The sequence below is a fragment of the Nerophis ophidion genome, linkage group LG09, assembly GCF_033978795.1.
Source record: "Nerophis ophidion isolate RoL-2023_Sa linkage group LG09, RoL_Noph_v1.0, whole genome shotgun sequence".
NCBI lineage: Eukaryota > Metazoa > Chordata > Actinopteri > Syngnathiformes > Syngnathidae > Nerophis > Nerophis ophidion.
The window spans coordinates 11,122,588-11,146,625 of NC_084619.1; the positions used below are offsets into that span (position 1 = coordinate 11,122,588).

Sequence of the window (24,038 nt, forward strand, 5' to 3'; positions counted from 1 at the left end):
AATCGCTTAAGACGCTGAAATCCAGGTCTGAATCCGAGCTAATGTCGCTATATTTTTCTGTTCTATCCGCCATGTTTGTATTGGCGTCACGCAGTGACGTCACAGGAAAATGGACGGCTGGATTTACACTTTAAAGCCTTTTTTCGGGATATTCCATGATGGGTAAAATTTTGAAAAAAACTTCCAAAAATAAAATTAGCCACTGGGAACTGATTTTTATTGGTTTTAACCCTTCTGAAATTGTGATAATGTTCCCCTTTAAAGGTCTCCCGATAAGCTCACTCGGTTTGTCTTTTCTTGTATTTTAGTCAAATTATTCACAAAAAGGTAAACATGGAAGGCTACTATTGGAGCTAACAGCTACACAACAGCTAAGCACACAATAGCTCACAAGCTAGACAAACGTTAAAAAAGGTGTCCTTAATCGAACAATATCGCAGTCTAAAACACAATATTTGTCAATGTAAACAAGTATGAAATTATTTCAATTGAATACCTGGTTGTAGAAGATGAATGTATGGATATTAATTGTGTATAAACAAAATCTCCGAGGTAGAAGCATATTAGAAACTATCCACTAACAAACGTGTCTGGATCTCTCAATTTGGAGCGACTTAATTTAATTAATTATTGTGATTGAATTATGGGTGTTGACAAAAATCGAGTTGACACTTTACCTCAAAAGCATAAATCTGTCAAAGTTAGTGTTTTTCACATTGTTCAGATTATTTTTTCGTCTGGTTAAACCTTTTGTAAAATTCCACACCACATAATCTAAGTATGTACTTGTATGCCATGAGTGTTTACTGTAAATGTTTCCATTTATTTATGACGAATGCTGTTGACAGTTTAACAATATCAACGCAATATATGCACTTCCTGTATTTATTTCATTATATTAAATTATTTGAGCCAAACAAAGTCAATAGTTTACAATAATGCTGAAAAAACTTGGCTTTCCAAGTACCACCATAATGACCAACATTAAAATACATTATTATATTAGGCCTTTGGAAATATTCATTAAAAACAAGGCAGAAGTTTTATTTAAAGGCCTACTGAAACCCACTACTACCGACCACGAAGTCTGATAGTTTATATATCAATGATGAAATATTAACATTGCAACACATGCCAATACGGCCGGTTTAGTTTACTAAATTACAATTTTAAAAATAGTTTTTCCGTTCCGACAATTATTATGATTAATTCAACACGATCAAGCCGTTTCTAACATCCCACATTACAAAATAATAAAAGCATGTACTATGATTTGTGTTGATAATTTGTTGGATTATTATCGGAATCAGCTAATACTCAAGACTCCAATAAAGATGGTATGCAAAGTGAAAACGTTGTATTGGCACACCCTAAACCATTACTATATTATATTCGGTGATTACAGCGAAACCTCGATTTATATACCCCTGTATTCGCAAACTTTTTGTTTACGAACTTTTAGATCAAGCCAAATATGCCATGTCTCTGTGTACAAACCCTTCATTCATTCCATTTTGTGCTTGCTCGTATTGAAGAGAATAAGGAAGCCAGCTTCTTGCCACAGCAGATTTTTAATTGTGATGAGAACGGACTTTTCTGGGCAAATATGCCATATCGGACTTATTTCACAGCAGAGTTGAAAACTTCTCGTTCAGTGTCACCTCTCTCAAGCGCACGCTTCTATGGATCCCATCTCTCTTTTTCTGAGAGGACTTTGCCAATGTTAATCAGAATCAGAATCAGCATTAAGTACTGTTGGTGGATTTGACTTTGTAAAATGTTTATTATTGTAGCAATATGGTTCTTAAAGTTAAGGATTCTTGTGATTTCTGATCGTTTGTGAGACTACCAAGGAGACGTCCGTGTATGGGCCCGTATTGGCAAAGTCGCACAGTCAGAGGACAGCAGCTTGTCGTTGTTGTTTTGACTTGTTAAAAAAAGAAAAAAAGTTGATCCATCACCTCCGTGTCATGTTTGTTTGACATACGGTATTGTATAACACTTCATTTTGTGTTCAAAGTCTACAAACCTTCACTGAAAGATGGACATTTGTCAAGGCTCCAGCCCATTATTTAGTTTTACATTTTTTTCTATTGGAGATATTTGCTTTAATATACAACTGTTTTGATTCACGTACCCTGCTCTAGAACCAAGTAACGTGTCATCAAAGAGCAAAAATGCCTTGCTTTTGATATGCATCATAACAAAAAGGGTAATATTTAACAAATGGATAGATGTTGATAGTCCAACTCATACTGACTGGGAGACACAAGCTATGGAGATGATATCAGTAGAAAAAAATGCATTTAGTTTAGATAATAATGAGTCCATATATTGGAATATGGGATCCATTATTTAAAATTTGTTTTAACTATTAAAATATGACTTATTTTATCCTTGTAGAAAATATTGGGCACAATGTGTTGTCAAGCTTATGAGAGGCGATGCAAATGTAAGCCACTGTGACACTATTGTTCATTTTTTTAAATGTTTTATTATTGTTGTTTTTTAAATGGCTGTGATGATAATCGGTGCGGCGTCTTCAGTAATGCGGACGTTGTACCGATCCGTTGTGGTGAAGAAGGAGCTGAGCCGGAAGGCAAAGCTCTCAATTTACCGGTCGATCTACGTTCCCATCCTCACCTATGGTCATGAGCTTTGGGTCAGGACCGAAAGGATAAGATCACGGGTACAAGCGGCCGAAATGAGTTTCCTCCGCCGGGTGGCGGGGCTCTCCCTTAGAGATAGGGTGAGAAGCTCCGCCATCCGGGAGGAACTCAAAGTAAAGCCGCTGCTCCTTCACATCGAGAGGAGCCAGATGAGGTGGCTCGGGCATCTGGTCAGGATGACACCCGAACGCCTCCCTAGGGAGGTGTTTAGGGCACGGGGAAGACCCAGGACACGTTGGGAAGACTACGTCTCCCGGCTGGCCTGGGAACGCCTCGGGATCCCCCGGGAAGAGCTAGACGAAGTGGCTGGGGAAAGGGAAGTCTGGGTTTCCCTGCTTAGGCTGTTGCCCCCGCGACCCGACCTCGGATAAGCGGAAGAAGATGGATAGATGGATGGATGATGATAATGTGAATGAGGGGTTTCTAATCACTGTTATGTTGGAATTATTATTAATATTAATACTGTTGTTGATAGTATTCATTTTTGTTGGACTACTTTTGGATTGTTTTGTGTCATGTTTGTGTGTCCTCTCAATTGTACTTATAATTGCAATTCTGAATGTTGCTGGGCTTTGGTTTTGGAATCGTATTATTGTGTATTATTTTTTTGGATTAATTAATAAAAAAAAATTCAAATAAGAACCAATTAAGTTTGTAGATCGAGGGTTCCAAAGACATGCACCTGGGGATAGGTTGATAGGCAACACTAAATTGGCCCTAGTGTGTGAATGTGAGTGTGAATGTTGTCTGTCTATCTGTGTTGGCCCTGCGATGAGGTGGCGACTTGTCCAGGGTGTACCCTGCCTTCCGCCCGATTGTAGCTGAGATAGGCGCCAGCACCCCCCGTGACCCCGAAAGGGAATAAGCGGTAGAAATGGATGGATGGATGGATGGATCGAGGTTCCAGTGTCCTTCCATCAAGTGTGACAGTGGCACCATCCGTCCATCCATTTTCTACCGCTTATTCCCTTTGGGATCGCGGGGGGCGCTGGTGCCTATCTCAGCTACAATCGGGCGGAAGGCAGCGTACACCCTGGACAAGTCGCGACCTCATCGCAGGGCCAACACAGACAGACAGACAACATTCACACTCACATTCACACACTAGGGCCAATTTAGTGTTGCCAATCAACCTATCCCCAGGTGCATGTCTTTGAAGGTGGGAGGAAGCCGGAGTACCCAGAGGGAACCCACACAGTCATGGGAGGACAGCGGCACATCATCTCTTATTGAATGGTAAAATCCTTTCTCTTTAGTCCTAAACTTCAGTCTAAGAAGTGAGCCTGCAAACAAATAAATGGACCAAGACAATAGCAGCATTCCAACTATGCTTTCATAAAGCGTAATATGTCTTTGTGTGCCGTTGGAATGTTCAATGAACTTGACTCCCTGAAACCAGGATCCAAAAATTGTATCATCCCTCCTCTGTCAACCATGAAATGGCCTGCAACTAAAGAATTAGCAACACAACCCCCATGAAATGTTTCCCAAGTGATAATGCTTGGTTCTGAATGACACTGTCAAGAGTATTTTTTAGAGTGGTTATGATGTACAATTGCACTGCATCCTACTGATCCTTATCCTACAACCACTACCGAAGAGTGTGTTTCTGCATGTGTGTGTGTGTGTGTGTGTGTGTGACTGATTAACAACCAAGTCATTATTGAGTCACAAACTCCAAGTTAGAACCGCAACAGGCTAAGAGGCTTCAGGCGCCACATCACAACTCTCAGACTTTAAACACATACCTCGTCGTCGTCCTAGTAACATTCAGCTATGTTTCTAGAATGTCACCCTAGCAACTTCCTGATCATCAATTATTTCAGATAGCATTAGAAGGTTTTTTATTTTATTTATTTTTTTAGCGGGACTAATACTGCCGGCGGTCATGGGGAGCATTTGGTGGATTGTGGTGGAGATTGCATGCAGGATTCTTGGCATATCTACAGCCACAGGTAGGATTTTATGGTGATGATGGTCGTTAGGGCTGGAACGCAAACAAGTTCTGAATCCCCCTGTGATTTGTTCAGATGCTTTTATATCGTTTGATCAAAGAACGGTGGTAGTAGGATTGTCTGATGCTGACTCTATGCAGGAACGAGTCTCATCATCCCAAGTATGAATGAGTACTGCAGTAGCTCAAGAGCCACACATTTTAATTGCTGTTTCAAAAAAAACTTGGTGTCTAAGAGAGAGTTCCTATCATCAATTAATTTAAAAGTTTGTAGCTGAAATAGGCACCAGCGCCCCCCACGCGGTCCCAAAGGGAATAAGCGGTAGGAAATGGATGGATGGATGGGTTTACAAACGGAATATGTCACCTTCCAGTCTAAAGTCAATCTCTGGGTTTTCTCACCTGAGCTTCTTTTCTTTAGGTTTTGGGTTTAGCTATTAAACGAACCAAAAATATGACTTATCTTTGTGAAAGTATTGGACAAAGTGTGTTGTCAAGCTTATGGGATGCGATGCAAGTGTAAGCCAATGTTCTTTTTTATTTTAATTTTTATAAATGTCTAATGATGATGTCAATGAGGGATCACTGCTATGCTGAAGTTATAAATAATATTGGTACTTTTGTTGATAATATTCATTTTTGTTTAACTACTTTTGGTTTCTTCTGTGTCGTGTTTGTGTCTCCTCTCAATTGCTCTGTTTATTGCAGTTCTGAGTGTTGCTGGGTCAGGTTTGGTTTTGGAATTGGATTGAATTGTTATGGTATTACTGTGTATTGTTTTGTTGGATTGAATAAAAAAAATAAAAATAAAATTAAAGTTGCAAGCAGCGTTGGTCGCGTCCGCCTTTGGCTGCTGCCCCCACGACCCAAGCCCTGGTCTAAGACAGACCTACATAGAGGTATTTGTTTTAAGCTATTTTCGCCAGTCCTGATGTGTGTGTAAAATTTAGTGAGTTTTGAAGCATGTTAAGGGGGTCAAATTACAGCTCAAAGAGGCAAAAATTGCATTTTTTGTGAAATTTTGCTTTGAATGGGTTTTTGCAATATTTTTGTTGATTTTTGCACTAGAAGGTAAAATTATGAAATCTAGGTCTAAGTCAGCCCTACATAGAGGTATTTGTTTTAAGCTACGACATTCCGAACAGAAGTTACAAGCAGTTTTGTCTGGGTTTTTTCCTAGGGGGCGCTAGAGTGCAATTTTGACTTTTGGGGTTTGGTTTTTAATTAGATGGCAATTTTCCCCAGTTCTGATGTGTGTGTAAAATTTAGTGAGTTTTGAAGCATGTTAAGGGGGTCAAATTACACCTCAAAGAGGCAAAAATTGCATTTTTTGTGAAAATTTTGCTTTGAATGGGTTTTTGCAATATTTTTGTGGATTTTTGCCCTAGAAGGTAAAATTATGAAATCTAAGTCTAAGTCAGCCCTACATAGAGGTATTTGTTTTAAGATACAACATTCCTATAACAGAAGTAACACACAGTTTTGTCTGGGTTTTTTCCTAGGGGGGCGCTAGAGCGCAATTTTGACTTTTGTGGTTTGTTTTTTAATTAGATGGCAATTTTCGCCAGTCCTGATGGGTGTGTAAAATTTGGTGAGTTTTGAAGCATGTTAAGGGGGTCAAATTACAGCTCAAAGGGGCAAAAATTGCATTTTTTGCGAAAATTTTGCTTTGAATGGGTTTTTGCAATATTTTGGGGTATTTTTGCCCTAGAAGGTAAAATTATGAAAACTAGGTCTAAGTCAGCCCTACATAGAGGTATTTGTTTTAAGCTACGACATTCCTAACAGACGTTACAAGCCGTTTTGTCTGGGTTTTTTCCTAGGGGGCGCTAGAGCGCAATTTTGACTTTTGGGGTTTGTTTTTTAATTAGATGGCAATTTTTGCCAGTCCTGGTTTGTGTGTAAAATTTGGTGAGTTTTGAAGCATGTTAAGGGGGTCAAATTACAACTCAAAGAGGCAAAAATTGCATTTTTTGAGAACATTTTGCTTTGAATGGGTTTTTGCAATATTTTTGTGGATTTTTACCCTAGAAGGTAAAATTATGAAATCTAGGTCTAAGTCAGCCCTACATAGAGGTATTTGTTTTAAGCTATGACATTCCTAACAGAAGTTACAAGCAGTTTTGTCTGGGTTTTTTCCTAGGGGGCGCAAGAGCGCAATTTTGACTTTTGGGGTTTGGTTTTTAATTGGATGGCAATTTTCACCAGTCCTGATGTGTGTGTAAAATTTGGTGAGGTTTGAAGCATGTTAAGGGGGTCAAATTACAGCTCAAACAGGCAAAAATTGCATTTTTTGCAAAAATGTTGCTTTGAATGGGTTTTTGCAATATTTTTGTGGATTTTTTCCCTAGAAGGTAAAATTATGAAATCTAGGTCTAAGTCAGCCCTACATAGAGGTATTTGTTTTAAGCTATGACATTCCGAACAGAAGTTACAAGCAGTTTTGTCTGGGTTTTTTCCTAGGGGGCGCTAGAGCGCAATTTTGACTTTTGGGGTTTGGTTTTTAATTAGATGGCAATTTTCCCCAGTTCTGATGTGTGTGTAAAATTTAGTGAGTTTTGAAGCATGTTAAGGGGGTCAAATTACACCTCAAAGAGGCAAAAATTGCATTTTTTGTGAAAATTTTGCTTTGAATGGGTTTTTGCAATATTTTTGTGGATTTTTGCCCTAGAAGGTAAAATTATGAAATCTAAGTCTAAGTCAGCCCTACATAGAGGTATTTGTTTTAAGATACAACATTCCTATAACAGAAGTAACACACAGTTTTGTCTGGGTTTTTTCCTAGGGGGGCGCTAGAGCGCAATTTTGACTTTTGTGGTTTGTTTTTTAATTAGATGGCAATTTTCGCCAGTCCTGATGTGTGTGTAAAATTTGGTGAGTTTTGAAGCATGTTAAGGGGGTCAAATTACAGCTCAAAGGGGCAAAAATTGCATTTTTTGCGAAAATTTTGCTTTGAATGGGTTTTTGCAATATTTTGGGGTATTTTTGCCCTAGAAGGTAAAATTATGAAAACTAGGTCTAAGTCAGCCCTACATAGAGGTATTTGTTTTAAGCTACGACATTCCTAACAGACGTTACAAGCCGTTTTGTCTGGGTTTTTTCCTAGGGGGCGCTAGAGCGCAATTTTGACTTTTGGGGTTTGTTTTTTAATTAGATGGCAATTTTTGCCAGTCCTGGTTTGTGTGTAAAATTTGGTGAGTTTTGAAGCATGTTAAGGGGGTCAAATTACAACTCAAAGAGGCAAAAATTGCATTTTTTGAGAACATTTTGCTTTGAATGGGTTTTTGCAATATTTTTGTGGATTTTTACCCTAGAAGGTAAAATTATGAAATCTAGGTCTAAGTCAGCCCTACATAGAGGTATTTGTTTTAAGCTATGACATTCCTAACAGAAGTTACAAGCAGTTTTGTCTGGGTTTTTTCCTAGGGGGCGCTAGAGCGCAATTTTGACTTTTGGGGTTTGGTTTTTAATTAGATGGCAATTTTCGCCACTCCTGGTGTGTGTGTAAAATTTAGTGAGTTTTGAAGCAGGTTAAGGTGGTCAAATTACAGCTCAAAGAGGCAAAAATTGCATTTTTTGCGAAAATGTTGCTTTGAATGGGTTTTTGCAATATTTTTGTGGATTTTTGCTCTAGAAGGTAAAATTATAAAATCTACGTCTAAGTCAGCCCTACATAGAGGTATTTGTTTTAAGCTACGACATTCCTAACAGAAGTTACAAGCAGTTTTGTCTGGGTTTTTTCCTAGGGGGCGCTAGAGCGCAATTTTGACTTTTGGGGTTTGGTTTTTAATTAGATGGCAATTTTCGCCAGTCCTGATGTGTGTGTAAAATTTGGTGAGGTTTGAAGCATGTTAAGGGGGTCAAATTACAGCTCAAACAGGCAAAAATTGCATTTTTTGCAAAAATGTTGCTTTGAATGGGTTTTTGCAATATTTTTGTGGATTTTTTCCCTAGAATGTAAAATTATGAAATCTAGGTCTAAGTCAGCCCTACATAGAGGTATTTGTTTTAAGCTATGACATTCCTAACATAAGTTACAAGCAGTTTTGTCTGTGTTTTTTCCTAGGGGGCGCTAGAGCGCAATTTTGACTTTTGGGGTTTGGTTTTTAATTAGATGGCAATTTTCGCCAGTCCTGGTGTGTGTGTAAAATTTGGTGAGTTTTGAAGCATGTTAAGGGGGTCAAATTACAGCTCAAAGGGGCAAAAATTGCATTTTTTACGAAAATTTTGCTTTGAATGGGTTTTTGCAATATTTTGGGGGATTTTTGTCCTAGAAGGTAAAATTATGAAATCTAGGTCTAAGTCAGCCCTACATAGAGGTATTTGTTTTAAGCTATGACATTCCTAACAGAAGTTACACGCAGTTTTGTCTGGGTTTTTTTCCTAGGGGGCGCTAGAGCGCAATTTTGACTTTTGGGGTTTGGTTTTTAATTAGATGGCAATTTTCACCAGTCCTGATGTGTGTGTAAAATTTGGTGAGTTTTGAAGCATGTTAAGGGGGTCAAATTACACCTCAAAGAGGCAAAAATGGCATTTTTTGCGAACATTTTGCTTTGAATGGGTTTTTGCAATATTTTTGTGGATTTTTGCCATAGAAGGTAAAATTATGAAATATAGGTCTAAGTCAGCCCTACATAGAGGTGTTTGTTTTAAGCTATGACATTCCTAACAGAAGTTACAAGCAGTTTTGTCTGGGGTTTTTCCTAGGGGGCGCTAGAGCGCAATTTTGACTTTTGGGGTTTGGTTTTTAATTAGATGGCAATTGTTGCCAGTCCTGATGTGTGTGTAAAATTTGGTGAGTTTTGAAGCATGTTAAAGGGGTCAAATTACAGCTCAAAGAGGCAAAAATTGCATTTTTTGCGAAAATTTTGGGGAAATTTTTCTTTGAATGGGTTTTTGCAATATTTTTGTGGATTTTTGCCCTAGAAGGTAAAATTATGAAAACTAGGTCTAAGTCAGCCCTACATAGATGTATTTGTTTTAAGCTACGACATTCCTAACAGAAGTTACAAGCCGTTTTGTCTGGGTTTTTTCCTAGGGGGCGCTAGAGCGCAATTTTGACTTTTGGGGTTTGTTTTTTAATTAGATGGCAATTTTTGCCAGTCCTGGTTTGTGTGTAAAATTTGGTGAGTTTTGAAGCATGTTAAGGGAGTCAAATTACAGCTCAAAGAGGCAAAAATTGCATTTTTTGAGAACATTTTGCTTTGAATGGGTTTTTGCAATATTTTTGTGGATTTTTGGCCTAGAAGGTAAAATTATGAAATCTAGGTCTAAGTCAGCCCTACATAGAGGTATTTGTTTTAAGCTACGACATTCCTAACAGAAGTTACAAGCAGTTTTGTCTGGGTTCTTTCCTAGGGGGCGCTAGAGCGCAATTTTGACTTTTGGGGTTTGGTTTTTAATTAGATTGCAATTTTCGCCAGTCCTGATGTGTGTGTAAAATTTGGTGAGGTGTGAAGCATGTTAAGGGGGTCAAATTACAACTCAAAGAGGCAAAAATTGCCTTTTTTGTGAACATTTTTGCGAAAATTTTGGGAAAATTTTGCTTTGAATGGGTTTTTGCAATATTTATGTGGATTTTTGCCCTAGAAGGTAAAATTATGAAATTTAGGTCTAAGTCAGCCCTACATAGAGGTTTTTGTTTCATGTCTCTACGACATTGCTAACAGAAGTTACAAGCAGTCTGTTTTTTTTTTTCCGAGGTGGCGCAAGCGCGCAATTTTGATTTTTGGGGTTTAGTTGCTTAATATGTTGGAATGCCGCACCATACCGATGTGTGTGTAAAATTTGGTGAGTTTTGAAGCTTGTTAAGGGGGTCAAATTACAGCGCAACGCTGCGGAATAAACATATTGGGAGACTTGGCACTGATACTGATAAAGTTGAGGAATGCTTATCAAAAACTTATTTGGAACATCCCACAGGTGTGCAGGCTAATTGGGAACAGGTGGGTGCCATGATTGGGTATAAAAACAGCTTCCCAAAAAAATGCTCAGTCTTTCACAAGAAAGGATGGGGAGTCCTTTTGCAATGGGCCTGGCAGACCCTATTTAAAAATGAAAAACAATCGATTTTAAAAAAGTGAGAATCGATTCTGAATCGCACATTGTGAGAATCGCGATTCAAATTCTAATCGATTTTATCCCACACCCCTACTGGAAACCGTTTCAGACGCGGGTATTTATTGAAACATTAGTCTCGTATTGCTCCAAAAGCTACTGTCTCTGCATCCCGCAGTGTTACGAGTTTTATTGGATCTCACGTGGTTTTATACACTCATGAGTGGGGTTTGTGAGCCTTTACGTTCTGCACGTCTGTCCGTTGGCGTGTGCCCTTGTCTGCGCCTGCGTGCCGTTACACAGCATACATGTTTATTTCCATCTTGTCTGCATGCAGTGTTTATTCCTCTCACACTTCTTGAAGGAGAAGAAACATTTGTGCAGCTTTCCCCTGATTTCCCCCCAGTGCTGATGATATCGCTGCATTTCTGCTAAGCTGCCATAAAAAGTGCTTCCATGTGTAGCCTTGATGTTTTTGATTTGCTTGCCCCATCTAAAATGTCCCAAGAATAAAATATAATCAGGTTTCTTGCGTCAGCCATATTCCTTTTTTTTGTATGTTCAAATGTGGTGCATTGAACCAACTTATGACTTTTTTTTTTGCACAATATAACTGTAAATGTATGTTATTCTGTGATACAGTCCAAGCATTTTCTGTTGATGGTGGCACATGCACATCACACGCAGTCCACTTTGACAGAGTGGTAACTAATAGAAGCTGTTGCAACAAAAGTGAACTAAACTATAGACCCTTCTTTCTGCCTTGAGCTCCCTTCCTTTTACATCAGGGGTCTCAAACGCGGGCCAAATGCGGCCCGCACCTTAATATGAAGATTTAATGTTGGTGCGGCCCGTGAGTTTTATACGAACGGAGCTTTACAGCGTCATACTTGTATACCCTCGATTTATTCGGGAGACTCCCAATTTTCAAAACCCTTCCAGGGGGTAATCAGTCCCCCGAATTTCACTCAAACAACAATATTAAGGGGGCGCCGTGAAGGCACAACCATTAGCGTACTTTACAATCTATACAAACTGTGTGCCAGCCCAGCCACATGTTGTATTTGGCTTCTGCAGACGCTGTGAGCGACTGCAAGACATAGTTGATCAACAGCCATACAGGTCACACTGAGGGTGGCCGTATAAACAACTTTAACACTGTTACAAATATGTCCCACCTAGTGAACCCACACCAAACAAGAATGACAAACACATCAACACCGTTATACAACATAAACACAACAGAAGAAATACTCAGAATCCCATTCAGCCGAGCTACTATATGCAACCCCGCCCCCTATTGTAGCCCTGGAAAAGTTAGGGCTACATTGAATTCTGGGTATTTGTTCTGTTGTGTTTATGTTGTGTTACAGAGTGGATGTTCTCCCAAAATGTCATCAATCAATCAATCAATGTTTACTTATATAGCCCTAAATCACTAGTGTCTCAAAGGGCTGCACAAACCCCTACGACATCCTCGGTAGGCCCACATAAGGGCAAGGAAAGCTCACACCCAGTGGGACATCGGTGACAATAATGACTATGAGAACCTTGGAGAGGAGGAAAGCAATGGATGTCGAGCGGGTCTAATATGATACTGTGTGAGTTCAATCCATAATGGATCCAACACAGTCGCGAGAGTCCAGTCCAAAGCGGATCCAACACAGTAGCGAGAGTCCCGTTCACAGCGGAGCCAGCAGGAAAACATCCCAAGCGGAGGCGGATCAGCAGCGCAGAGATGTCCCCAGCCGATACACAGGCAAGCAGTACATGGCCACCGGATCGGACCGGACCCCCTCCACAAGGGAGAGTAGGACAGAGAAGAAAAAGAAAAGAAACGGCAGATCAACTGGTCTAAAAAGGGAGTCTTTTTAAAGGCTAGAGTATACAAATGAGTTTTAAGGTGAGACTTAAATGCTTCTACTGTGGTGGCATCTCGAACTTTTACCGGGAGGGCATTCCAGAGTACAGGAGCCCGAAATGAAAAAGCTCTATAGCCCGCAGACTTTTTTTGGGCTTTGGGAATCACTAATAAGCCGGAGTCCTTTGAACGCAGATTTCTTGCCGGGACATATGGTACAATACAATCGGCAAGATAGGATGGAGCTAGACCGTGTAGTATTTTATACGTAAGTAGTAAAACCTTAAAGTCACATCTTAAGTGCACAGGAAGCCAGTGCAGGTGAGCCAGTACAGGCGTAATGTGATCAAACTTTCTTGTTCTTGTCAAAAGTCTAGCAGCCGCATTTTGTACCAACTGTAATCTTTTAATGCTAGACATGGGGAGACCCGAAAATAATACGTTACAGTAGTCGAGGCGAGACGTAACAAACGCATGGATAATGATCTCATTTGTCAATCTTGTTTGGTGTGGGTTCACAGTGTGGCGCATATTTGTAACAGTAATAAAGTTGTTTATACGGCCACCCTCAGTGTGACCTGTATGGCTGTTGACCAAGTATGTCTTGCAGTTCCTTCCGTGTGCCTGCTTAAGCCTCATACAGTATGCGATTGGGCCGGCACACTGTTTGTAAGGTGGAAAAGCGGACGAGACGGCAAGTAATAGAGGACGCTAAAGAAATTTATAGAGGACGCTGAAGGCAGTGCCATCACGGCACTCCCTTAATATTGCTGTCTGGGCAGTACCCCAGGAGATTGTCGGGAGGGGCATTGATATTCGGGTGTTACCTGTAAAGATCGCGAGAGTTGGCAAGTATGTTGCTAGGGCCGGAAAGCCATTCAAAGAAGGTGAATTCATTAAAAAGTGCATGTTGGAATTTTTTAAGAAATCTTTTCTTGCGGCCCAGCCTCACCCAGTTTCTGCATCCAGTGGCCCCCAGGTAAATTGAGTTTGAGACCCCTGCTTTACATGTAAATGGACTGGGAAAGTAAAATAATCAGCACTCATGGCAGCAGAGGGCGCCATTGTGTCAAAAGCAAAACTGGCATTTATTGTCAGCATTCAGATTAGGAATTTAATTTAATTTATTACTTTTCACTGTTTTGTTTCAAGTTGGCCTTCCAGAAAAAAACTTTCTTTTACACAAAACCAATGTATGATATAGGACAAACAGTACCATTGATCATTGATGAAGTCAGGCTGTTATATAAGAGCAGTGACCTCAAACAGTGAGGCAGTAATTATGAACACCAGTAAGCGACTAATACAATTATGTAATCATGACATCACTTTTACACTTGGAATGGAAGCTATCCAGGTTTATTTGAGTGCATTTTGATTTTCCTGTAAAAAGACAGTGTGTCAATCAATGTGATTAATACCTTAGATTAGATTAGATTAGATAGTACTTTATTTATTCCGTCAGGAGAGTTCCTTCAGGAAAATTTAAATTTTCAGTACAATCCCATTCAAGTTTAGACAAACATTACAGGGAGACAGAACAGGATCGCTGACGGGTCTGCCGGCTTCCAGCGCCCCTTACAAAAAAGATGAGATACAGGTAAACAGGGGGGGGGGGGATGATTAAAATAAAATAAAACAAAAATCGGTCTTAGCCTGGGCCCTGGAGAGGGGGTGCAGACTGAGACCAAGGGAAAAAAACAACTCATAGCCATGGTACACAGCCCTGGCTCCGTCATTACCTGCACAAGACTTCAATCAAGAAGACATCAAAAAAACATTGTCAAATTGGCCCCTGCTCAATAACACATTATGATGGGACTTTCTGAAAAATGGATCTCAACGTTACGACTTAAGTTTGTCAGGCTTGCCCCTGACAGTTTGGTTGTGTTTGAGTTTTTCCCCTGTGTGTTTAGTATTTCCTGTCTTCAGTTCATGTCAGCACGCTTATTTTGGTTCAGTTTCCTGTTTGTCTCCCTCAGTGTTGTATTCCCTCAGATGCGGCTCATTGGCACCTGGCCACACCTGGTGTCAATCAGCCCACTCCTATTTAGAGCTGTTTTCTCCTCCAGTCAGTGCTGGATTATTGTCGTGTCGTGTCAATGTCATTTCTACTTGTCGTTCCTACTGGTCGTGTCATTGCAGCGTAGCGGTAAGCTATATTCGATAGCTGTTTGAAGCTTACTGCTTCCAGTTTGTTTGTTCATAGCCAATTTTGTTATACGCCTCTAGTGCCTTTTGTTAGTACCCTTTTGTTTGTTCTTGTTGTAGTATTTAATTAAATCGTGTTTTCCTATTCAATGCCTACCTCCTTCTCTGCATCTTGGGGTTCGTCACCAACTAACTCTGACAAAGGTAAAGTCCCAACGATCGTCGCACACACACTAGGTGTGGTGAAAGTTCTCCTCAGCATTCAACACATCCCCATTTTCACCCCCTGGTAGGTGAGGGGAGCAGTGAGCAGCAGCATGCAGCGTGCTCGAGAATTATTTGGTGAGTTTATCCCCAAATTTGCTGAGTGCCAAGCAGGGAGGGAATGGGTCTTGTTTTTATAGTCTTTGGTATGACTCGGCCGGGGTTTGAACTCACGACATTCCAGTCTCAGGGCGGACACTCTAACCACAGTAGGTGGCATTGTAACATTTTCCTGCGCGCCAAGTCTGCCAGAGAATATGACAACGTAACCCAGCAGGCACAAGACATTAAAACAATGTTGAGAACTTGTTTAATTAGGTTCTGACATTGAGCAACTCAAACCTAATGTTAAAACAACATGCTTTTTCATGACATTGAATCAATCTTGGATTCTGACGTTGATTTGACCATTGAATTGTGTTCATTTTCCAATCAATATTTTTTGTCCTGATCTGTGGTCTAGATCAGTGGTTCTCAACCTTTTTTCAGTGACGTACCCCTGTGAAAATGTTTTTAATTCAAGTACCCTAATCAGAGCAAAGCATTTTTGGTTAAAAAAGAGATACAGATGTAAAATACAGCACTATGTCATCAGTTTGTGATTCATTAAATTGTATAACAGTGCAAAATATTGTTCATTTGTAGTGGTCTTTTTTGAACTATTTGTAAAAAAAAGTTATAAAAATAACAAAAAACTTGTCGAAAAATAAACAAGTGATTCAATTATAAATAAAGATTTCTACACATAGAAGTAATCATCATCTTAAAGTGCCCTCTTTGGGGATTGTAATAGGGATCCATCTGGATTCATCAACTTCATTCTAAACATTTTTTCACAAAAAAAGAATATTTTTGGAACATGTCCACAAAAAAATCTAGCTGTCAACACCGAATATTGCATTATTGCATTTCTTTTCACAGTTTATGAACTTACATTCATATTTTGTTGAAGTATTATTCAATAAGTATATTTATAAAGGATTTTTGAATTGTTGCTATTTTTAGAATATTTAAAAAAAATCTTACGTACCCCTTGGCATACCTTCAAGTACCCCCAGGGGTACGCGTACCCCCCATTTGAGAACCACTGGTCTGGATCATATTTTGTTTAGTTATGTTCTGTTAGTTTTGGACTTCATTAGTTCCTGTTTTTGTGCACCCTTGTTTGTTTTAGTTACCATGGCAACCTATTAGTTTCACCTGCCTCATGTGTTTGGCACGCACCTGGTCAAGTAAAGACAATTTTATTTAAGCCTGTCTTTGCCAGTTAGTGGGGCTGGCTTCATTGTTTGTGTCACACCTTTTCCAAGTAAGCTATATTCTATGCTAAGTCTAAGCTTTATGTTTGTAAGGCACACTTGCCTTTTTGTTGTTTGCTGTATGCTGTGGACTCAGACTGCCTGTATTTTGGTAGTTGGGTGATTTATATTTAAAAAAATCTTATCCTACCTTTACACCTTCGTCCGGAGCCATTAGTCTTGCATTCCTGGGAGAACAATCCTCGCATAAAGATGCGACCACGTCCTGACATTTTTTAACACAAATACAACATTGAAACAACATGCTTTTTGACAATTTTTAATTAATGTTGGGTTCTGACGTTGATTTGAACCATTGAATTTTGGTCATTTTCATACCAATATTTTTTAACTTAAAGACAACGTTGAAACAAAATTATTTTTGATTACGTTTAATCAATGATGGAGCTTCCGACTTTGATTTGGCCATTGAATTTTGGTCAACCAACAACATGGATCCAACGTTGGACAGTAAAGTTGTCTCAACTATTTCGCAACGTTGTTTCAAAGCAGGGGTCGGGAACCTTTTTGGCTGAGAGAGCCAAAAAGCCAAATATTTTAAAATGTATTTCCGTAAGATCTATATAATATTTTGTTTTAACACTGAACAAAACTAAACACGTGCATTTTTAAGTAAGACCAACATTTCTAGAGTATAATAGGTCTCGTATTCTTTGTAATAACATTGTTATTCTGAAGCTAACTATGGAGGGGGCGTGGCCCGCCGGCCTGCAGCGAACTGGGGTGTACCAGTACCAGCCTCGAAATCAGCGATAGCTGCTTAGATGGCCCACCTGAGCTTTGTTATCTAATCACCTGTCGCTCTGTTATAAGCAGCAGCCAGGAGGAGAGACGGGGTTGGGGCTGGAGCCAGAGCGCGAGCGAGAACGAAAGAGAAAAAGACAATTGCTGGAAAGCAACTGAGAGACTTATTGAAAAATAAAACAATAGTGTAACCCTGAAACGGGCTCTCATGTCGGTGCTTGGTGGTCTGAAGAACCCCCAGGAGGACAAGCCCCACACTAACCAATAATAAATAAAAAACTTCTTAACGCAACTTCTTGAACAGGTGCGGTAGTAAACGGATGGATGGACTAAAAATGCATGAGAATGTTTTATGTTTTGAACATTATTTTTAACACTGTGATTACAAGTGGAATTATTCATTACTTCTCATGTTAAGCAATGTCAGCTAAGATTTATCCGAGAGCCAGATGCAGTCATCAAAAGAGCCGCATCTGGCTCGCGAGCCATAGGTTCCCTACCCCTGTTTCAAAGTCAGTTTTAAAGGACGTGCATGCATAATCAACGTATCAATGTCTTGTGCCTGCTGGGAATGTGTTCTGATCCCTCTGTTTTAAAGGAAGCAAACATGTATCGTGCTTCTTAAAGAAGTTTTCATTGATTGAGACTTTTATTAGTAGATTTCACAGTACACTACATATTCTCTACAATTGACCACTAAATGGTAACACCCGAATAAGTTTTTCAACTTATCAATTCATGCATTTTGCTCACTTTTTATCTCTTCCACAGCGTCCGTCCATTCATCCATTTTCTACCGCTTGTCCCTTTCGGGATCACGGGGGTGGCTGCAGCCTCCATAGCAGGGGTCGGGAACCTTTTTGGCTGAGAGAGCCATGAAAGCCAAATATTTCAAAATGTATTTCTGTGAGAGCCATATCATATTTTTTAACACTGAATACAACTAAATGCGTGCATTTTTAAGTAAGAGCAACATTTTTAAAGTATAATAAGTCTCTTATTCTTTTTAATAACATTGTTATTCTGAAGCTAACCAATAATAAATCAAATGTAATGTCTGTTGATCATGTTTTTGTTTGGCCATGTGCTGTTTGTCTTTTGGACTCTTTAAGTTCCTGTTTTTTTCCACTCCCTTGTCTGGTTTCCTTGGTTACTCATTTTGTCCACCTCTTGTGGACAAAATGCCCGCTCACCTGCTTCCCGAGCACTAACATGAGGCAGTAATTAAGCTTGTCTTTGCCAGTCAGTCGCCCTGGCGTCAATGTGATCTTTTCTTGCTCTGTGCTGACTTGTTTCATGCCTTGCCAAGTAAGTTTTTTAAATTTATGTTCATAGTCTGTTTATGCGTTAGCTTTTATTCCTTAGCCCAAGTTATGCCTCCGCTGTGAGCGATTTTTGTTTGTATCTTTTTTTAGTTCAAATTAAGTCATGTTTCTACCTAAATGCCATGTCCCGAGTAGTCCGTCTGCCTTCCTGGGAGAACGACCCCGCAGCAAGCTGCAACCCCCCCCCATCATGACATAAAATACTTCTTACCATTAATGCGACTTCTTGAACAGGTGCGGTAGGAAACGGATGGATGGATTTAAATGCATGAGAATGTTTTATATTTTGAGCGTTATTTTTAGCACTGTGAATTCCAGCGGAATTATTCATAATTATCGTGATAAGCAATGTCAGCTAAGATTTATCCGAGAGCCAGATGCAGTCATCAAAAGAGCCACATCTGGCTCTAGAGCCATAGGTTCCCTACCCCTGCTCCATAAGAATAAAAAAAATATTATGAGGCGGTACTTCATGCAAAAAAGTTGAGAATCAGGCAGTGATTGTACTTTAAATCAATAGTTCTCTAACTTTTTATTGTCCAACTTTTATAAATTCAACCATGCAGATTGTTGAATGAGACTTCCAAAGCCATACAGTCAAGTGTGTTGCTTGAAGTGAACTAGTTTGCAAAGTCTGACATCTGCTGGACGTACCTTTGCTCTCCTATGTGTTTTCTTTTTCTTTCTTTTTTAGTGTTGTGTGCTGTAGGAGTGGAGACCTTGCAACAAGGAGACTTTAACAGCCTTGGCATCTACCTGCTGTAAGAACTTCTTGCTTATTGTTGTATTGTGTATTTCAGAACACAACGTGAAGGGGATGAGGAGGCACACGGTAACTGCATGCAGAATAATAATGAATAGAGTGAAATGGCATGGAAGGCAATGTTTGTAGCTTGGTCAAAGGTACATTTTTTAAACCAAAAAACGTTACAAAAACACCACATTATGTTAACATTAGTGGTTTAACAGAACATATTTTTCCACAATTACCAATTATAAATAGTAATTGGGATTTGTTAAGTATTGCATATATTATATACAAATATAGTATAATATATATATCAGTATATATTATATCCTGTATATATCATATTTAAATATTACATATATTATATATTCTATGTTGCTACTATGATACATTTTTAGTCTACTTTATACCTACATTATCCTTTCCATCCTTACTCTTTCCATCATTTGTAACTGAGCCACTGTGTGGAACAATTTCCCTTGTGGATCAATAAAGTTTGTCTAAGTCTAAGTTATAATAAATAAAAATTGCTTGTCTGTCCGAGGAATTTGTCTGGTGTTCACCTATGGAGTGAAACTACTGCCAATAGTACACAAAGACACAAATGTTTTGACTCAAGCCCAACAATTCGCAAGTAAAAATAAAAATGTCTTCAATTAAAGAAAAAAAGAAAACAATCATAACTTTAAAGACAATTTTCTTCAATTTGAAACTTTTAACATTAATATTCCACCATGTAGACCAGGGGTCACCAAACTTTTTGAAACCAAGAGTTACTTATTGGGTACTGATTAATGCAAAGGGCTACCAGTTTGATACACACTTAAATAAATTGCCAGAAATAGCCAATTTGCTCTATTTACCTTTAATATATAAATCTATATATATAAAAAGTGGGTATTTCTGTCTGTCATTCCGTCGTACATTTTTTTTCCTTTTACGGAATGTTTTTTGTAGAGAATAAATGATGAAAAAAACACTTAATTGAACGGTTTAAAAGAGGAGAAAACAGGGAAAAAAGAAAATTTAATTTTTAAAAATAATTCATCTTTAATTTCGACTCTTTAAAATTCAAAATTCAACCGAAAAAAAAAGGAGATAAACAAGCGGATTAAAATTTTTTGAAAAAATTAAAAAAATAATTTATGGAACATCATTAGTAATTTTTCCTGATTAAGATTAATTTTAGAATTTTGATGACATGTTTTAATTAGGTTAAAATCCAATCTGCACTTTGTTAGAATATGTAACAAATTGGACCAATCTATATTTCTAACAAAGACTAATAGTTATTTCTTCCAGATTTTCCACAACAATAATTTAAAAAAAAATTCAAAAGACTTTGAAATAAGATTTAAATTTGATTCTACAGATTTTTCTAGATTTGCCTGAATAATTGTTTTGAATTTTAATCATAATACGTTTGAAGAAATATTTCACAAATATTCTTTGTCAAAAAAACAGAAGCTAAGATAAAGAATTAAATTAAAAATGTATTATACTTTACAATAAAAAAAATTACTTGAACATTGATTTAAATTGTCAGGAAAGAAGAAGAAGTAATTTAAAAGGTAAAAAGGTTTATGTGTTTGAAAATCCTAAAATCATTTTTAAGGTTGTATTTTTTCTCTAAAATTGTCTTTCTGAAAGTTATAAGAAGCAAAGTAAAAAAATAAATGAATTTATTCAAACAAGGGAAGACCAAGTCTTTAAAATATTTTCTTGGGTTTTCAAATTCTATTTGAGTTTTGTCTCTCTTAGAATGAAAAATATCGAGCAAAGCAAGACCAGCTTGCTAGTAAATAAATAATTTTTTTTAAAAATAGAGGCAGCTCACTGGTAAGTGCTGCTATTTGAGCTATTTTTAGAACAGGCCAGCGGGCGACTCATCTGGTCCTTACGGGCTTCCTGGTGCCCGCGGGCACCGCGTTGGTGACCCCTGATCTAGACTGACAGGTGGTGCTGCTGAGTAAATCTAACGCCGTCACAGCTACTGTCATTTGCACATGGAAACAAGCTCAAACTGTAAGTTAACCAGTAGGTTTCCCTTCTCATCCGTCTGCCATTTTACTCCCCACCCTGCTTCTTCTTCATTATTATTTTTGGCGGACGGCACCATGCGCAAATAAACAGCCGCACTGACGGCCTCAAATTGATTCAGCAGCACCACCTCTCAGTGTAGAGTGGAATTGACGGATGCATTGAGTTCAATATTGCTTCCTAAATGGTGGAATATAATTGCCAAAGTTTTTAACTTTGGACTGGACTCTCACCGTTATGTTAGATCCACCATGGATTGGACTTTCACAATGTCATGTTAGACCCGCTCGACATCCATAGCTTTCGGTCCCCTAGGGGGGGTTGCCCACGTATACGGTCCTCTCCAAGATTTCTCATAGTCATCATTGTCACTGTCACCGACATCCCATTGGGGTGAGTTTTTCCTTGCCCTTATGTGGGCTCTACCGAGGATGTCGTTGTGGTTTGTGCAGCCCTTTGAGACACTTGTGATTTAGGGCTATATAAATAAACATTGATTGATTGAACTTAAAATAGTTTTTATACTTGCGAATCATTGGGTGTGAGACAAAGAATCATTTAGTTAACTATTTAAACACTGTGTTATTTTTTAAACTGTGTAAATGTACTTCAGAAAATACACAGAGACCCAAAAGAAACAATACCTTCATTTTGGCAAAATCCTCATTAGTTTTGGACCAACAATTACGGCGAAAATATGACTATGTCAAATGTGGTGGCTGCCTCCAATGTATTGTTTGTAATCACTATTATATATTTAAAATTTTTTTTTAGAGTTATTTTGCTGTGGCGAAACGGTGTTACTGTTTAAACTGTGTGTAGTCTTACATTTCCCAAAAATATTTAGTATAGTTGTTACATAAAACCTCTGCCTTGTTTTTAATGAATACTTAAGCCCACAATGCTACGGTATTTCAATGTTGGTCATTATGGTGGTACTTGCAGAGCCAAGATTTTTCTAACGAGGTTCTTGGTGAGAAAGAGAGGCAACCTATATTAATCTTGTAGATTGTTATAGTAGCGAAGTGAAGTGAATTATATTTATATAGCGCTTTACATAGTGACACTCAATATCTAAGTTACATTTAAACCAGTGTGGGTGGCACTGGGAGCAGGTGGGTAAAGTGTCTTGCCCAAGGACACAATGGCAGTAACTAGGTTGGCACAAGCGGGAATCGAACCTGCAACCCTCAAGTTGCTGACACGGCCACTCTACCAATCGAGCTATGCCGCCCCATAACAATGGGTTAAGCTTTATCAGTATGCCATGCGTTACCCAGTTCACCCTAGGGCAACAATGTTGATATATGTTTGATGATATAATTGTAATATAATTTCTAATATAAAGTCGAACTTATGTTGTCAGTTCTCAAAATGGAAGTGCTAAAAACCACTACATGGCTGTCGTGGAGACAACACAGTCATAGTGGAGGCACGTAAATAAGGCCGCACATCCTGAAGAGACAGTCAGAAAGCAGTTTGAAAATGGTCTGCAAATCATCCATCCATCCATTTTCTACCGCTTGCTGGAGTGCTGGAGCCTATCTCAGCTGCATTCGGGCCAAAGGCGGTGTACACCCGGGACAAGTCGCCACCTCATCACAGGGCCAACACAGATATACAGACAACATTCACACACTAGGGCCAATTTAGTGTTGCCAATCAACCTATCCCCAGGTGCATGTCTTTGGAAGTGGGAGGAAGCCGGAGTACCCAGAGGGAACCCACGCAGTCACGGGGAGAACATGCAAACTCCACACAGAAAGATCCTGAGCCCGGGATTGAACTCAGGACCTTCGTATTGTGAGGCACATGCACTAACCCCTTGTGCACCGTGCTGCCCGTCTGCAAATCATAATTTATGCAAACTTTTGACCAAAATACCACCATCAAATATTATCTCGACCGCAAGGAAGTGTTTTAAATTTGGAAAAAAAATATTATTAAATCGACCCCTTTAAATAGACCTCACAATTTTACTCGTAGTATAGCTCTCCCGTCCAAAGGCAAAACCTAGTAACTCACGTCTAGCCGATTTTGAGAAAACAAAGGAAAACCAATCTATCTTGATGCTGTCTTACAAAGAACTACAACATGGGTGTCAAACTCTGGCCCGCCGTGTAATTTAATTTGGCCCTTGAGGCAATATCAATTTGTGCCGCTGTATAACACCGCATTCACCGCTAATACTCATACTTGCCAACCCTCCTAATTTTCCCGGTAGACTCCCGAAGTTCAGTGACCCTCACGAAAATCTACCGGGGCAACCATTCTCCCGACTTTCTACCGATTTCCACCTGGACAACTATATTGGGGGCGTGCATTTAAGGCACTGCCTTTAGCGTTCCCTACAACCTGTCGTCACGTCCGCTTTTCCTCCATACTAACAGCGTGTCACGTAATATTTGTGACTTTTACACACACACACACAAACACACACACACATATGCACAAGTGAATGCAAGGCATACTTGGTCAACAGCAATACAGGTCACACTGAGGGTGGCTGTATAAACAACTTTAACACTGTTACAAATATGCGCCACACTGTGAACCCACATCAAACAAGAATGACAAACACATTTCGGGTGAACATCCGCAACAGAACAAATACCCAGAAACCCTTGCAGCACTAACTCTTCCGGGAAACTTCCAGCAAACTGACCAATAATTAACGTTTTATTCATGCATTTTCTCTTGCTACTTCAAGGCTTGAATGTTTGGTTCATTCATTATTGTTATTTTATTTTCAAATGTATTATAAGCCTGTGGAAAAAAAATGATATTTACCTCAGAAGATTGCAAATAGAAAAAAAGGCATAACATTTTTATTTAAATTTTATTTGATATGCCATTGATATTTTTTTAATTATTATTATTATTATTATTTTAAACTGGATTTTGCA

General features: G+C 38.9%; 1 protein-coding gene across 1 annotated transcript in view; it reads left to right on the forward strand.

The window, feature by feature from the left end:
• Positions 1-4,386: 4,386 nt before the first annotated feature.
• tmem72 (transmembrane protein 72) overlaps positions 4,387-24,038 on the forward strand; it is a 41,095-nt gene continuing 21,443 nt past the window's right edge. The window contains exons 1-2 of the mRNA XM_061909921.1: positions 4,387-4,624; positions 19,039-19,105. Coding sequence (XP_061765905.1) covers positions 4,558-4,624; positions 19,039-19,105 — 134 coding nt within the window. The 5' untranslated portion in view covers positions 4,387-4,557. The remainder of the gene's footprint in view (positions 4,625-19,038; positions 19,106-24,038) is intronic.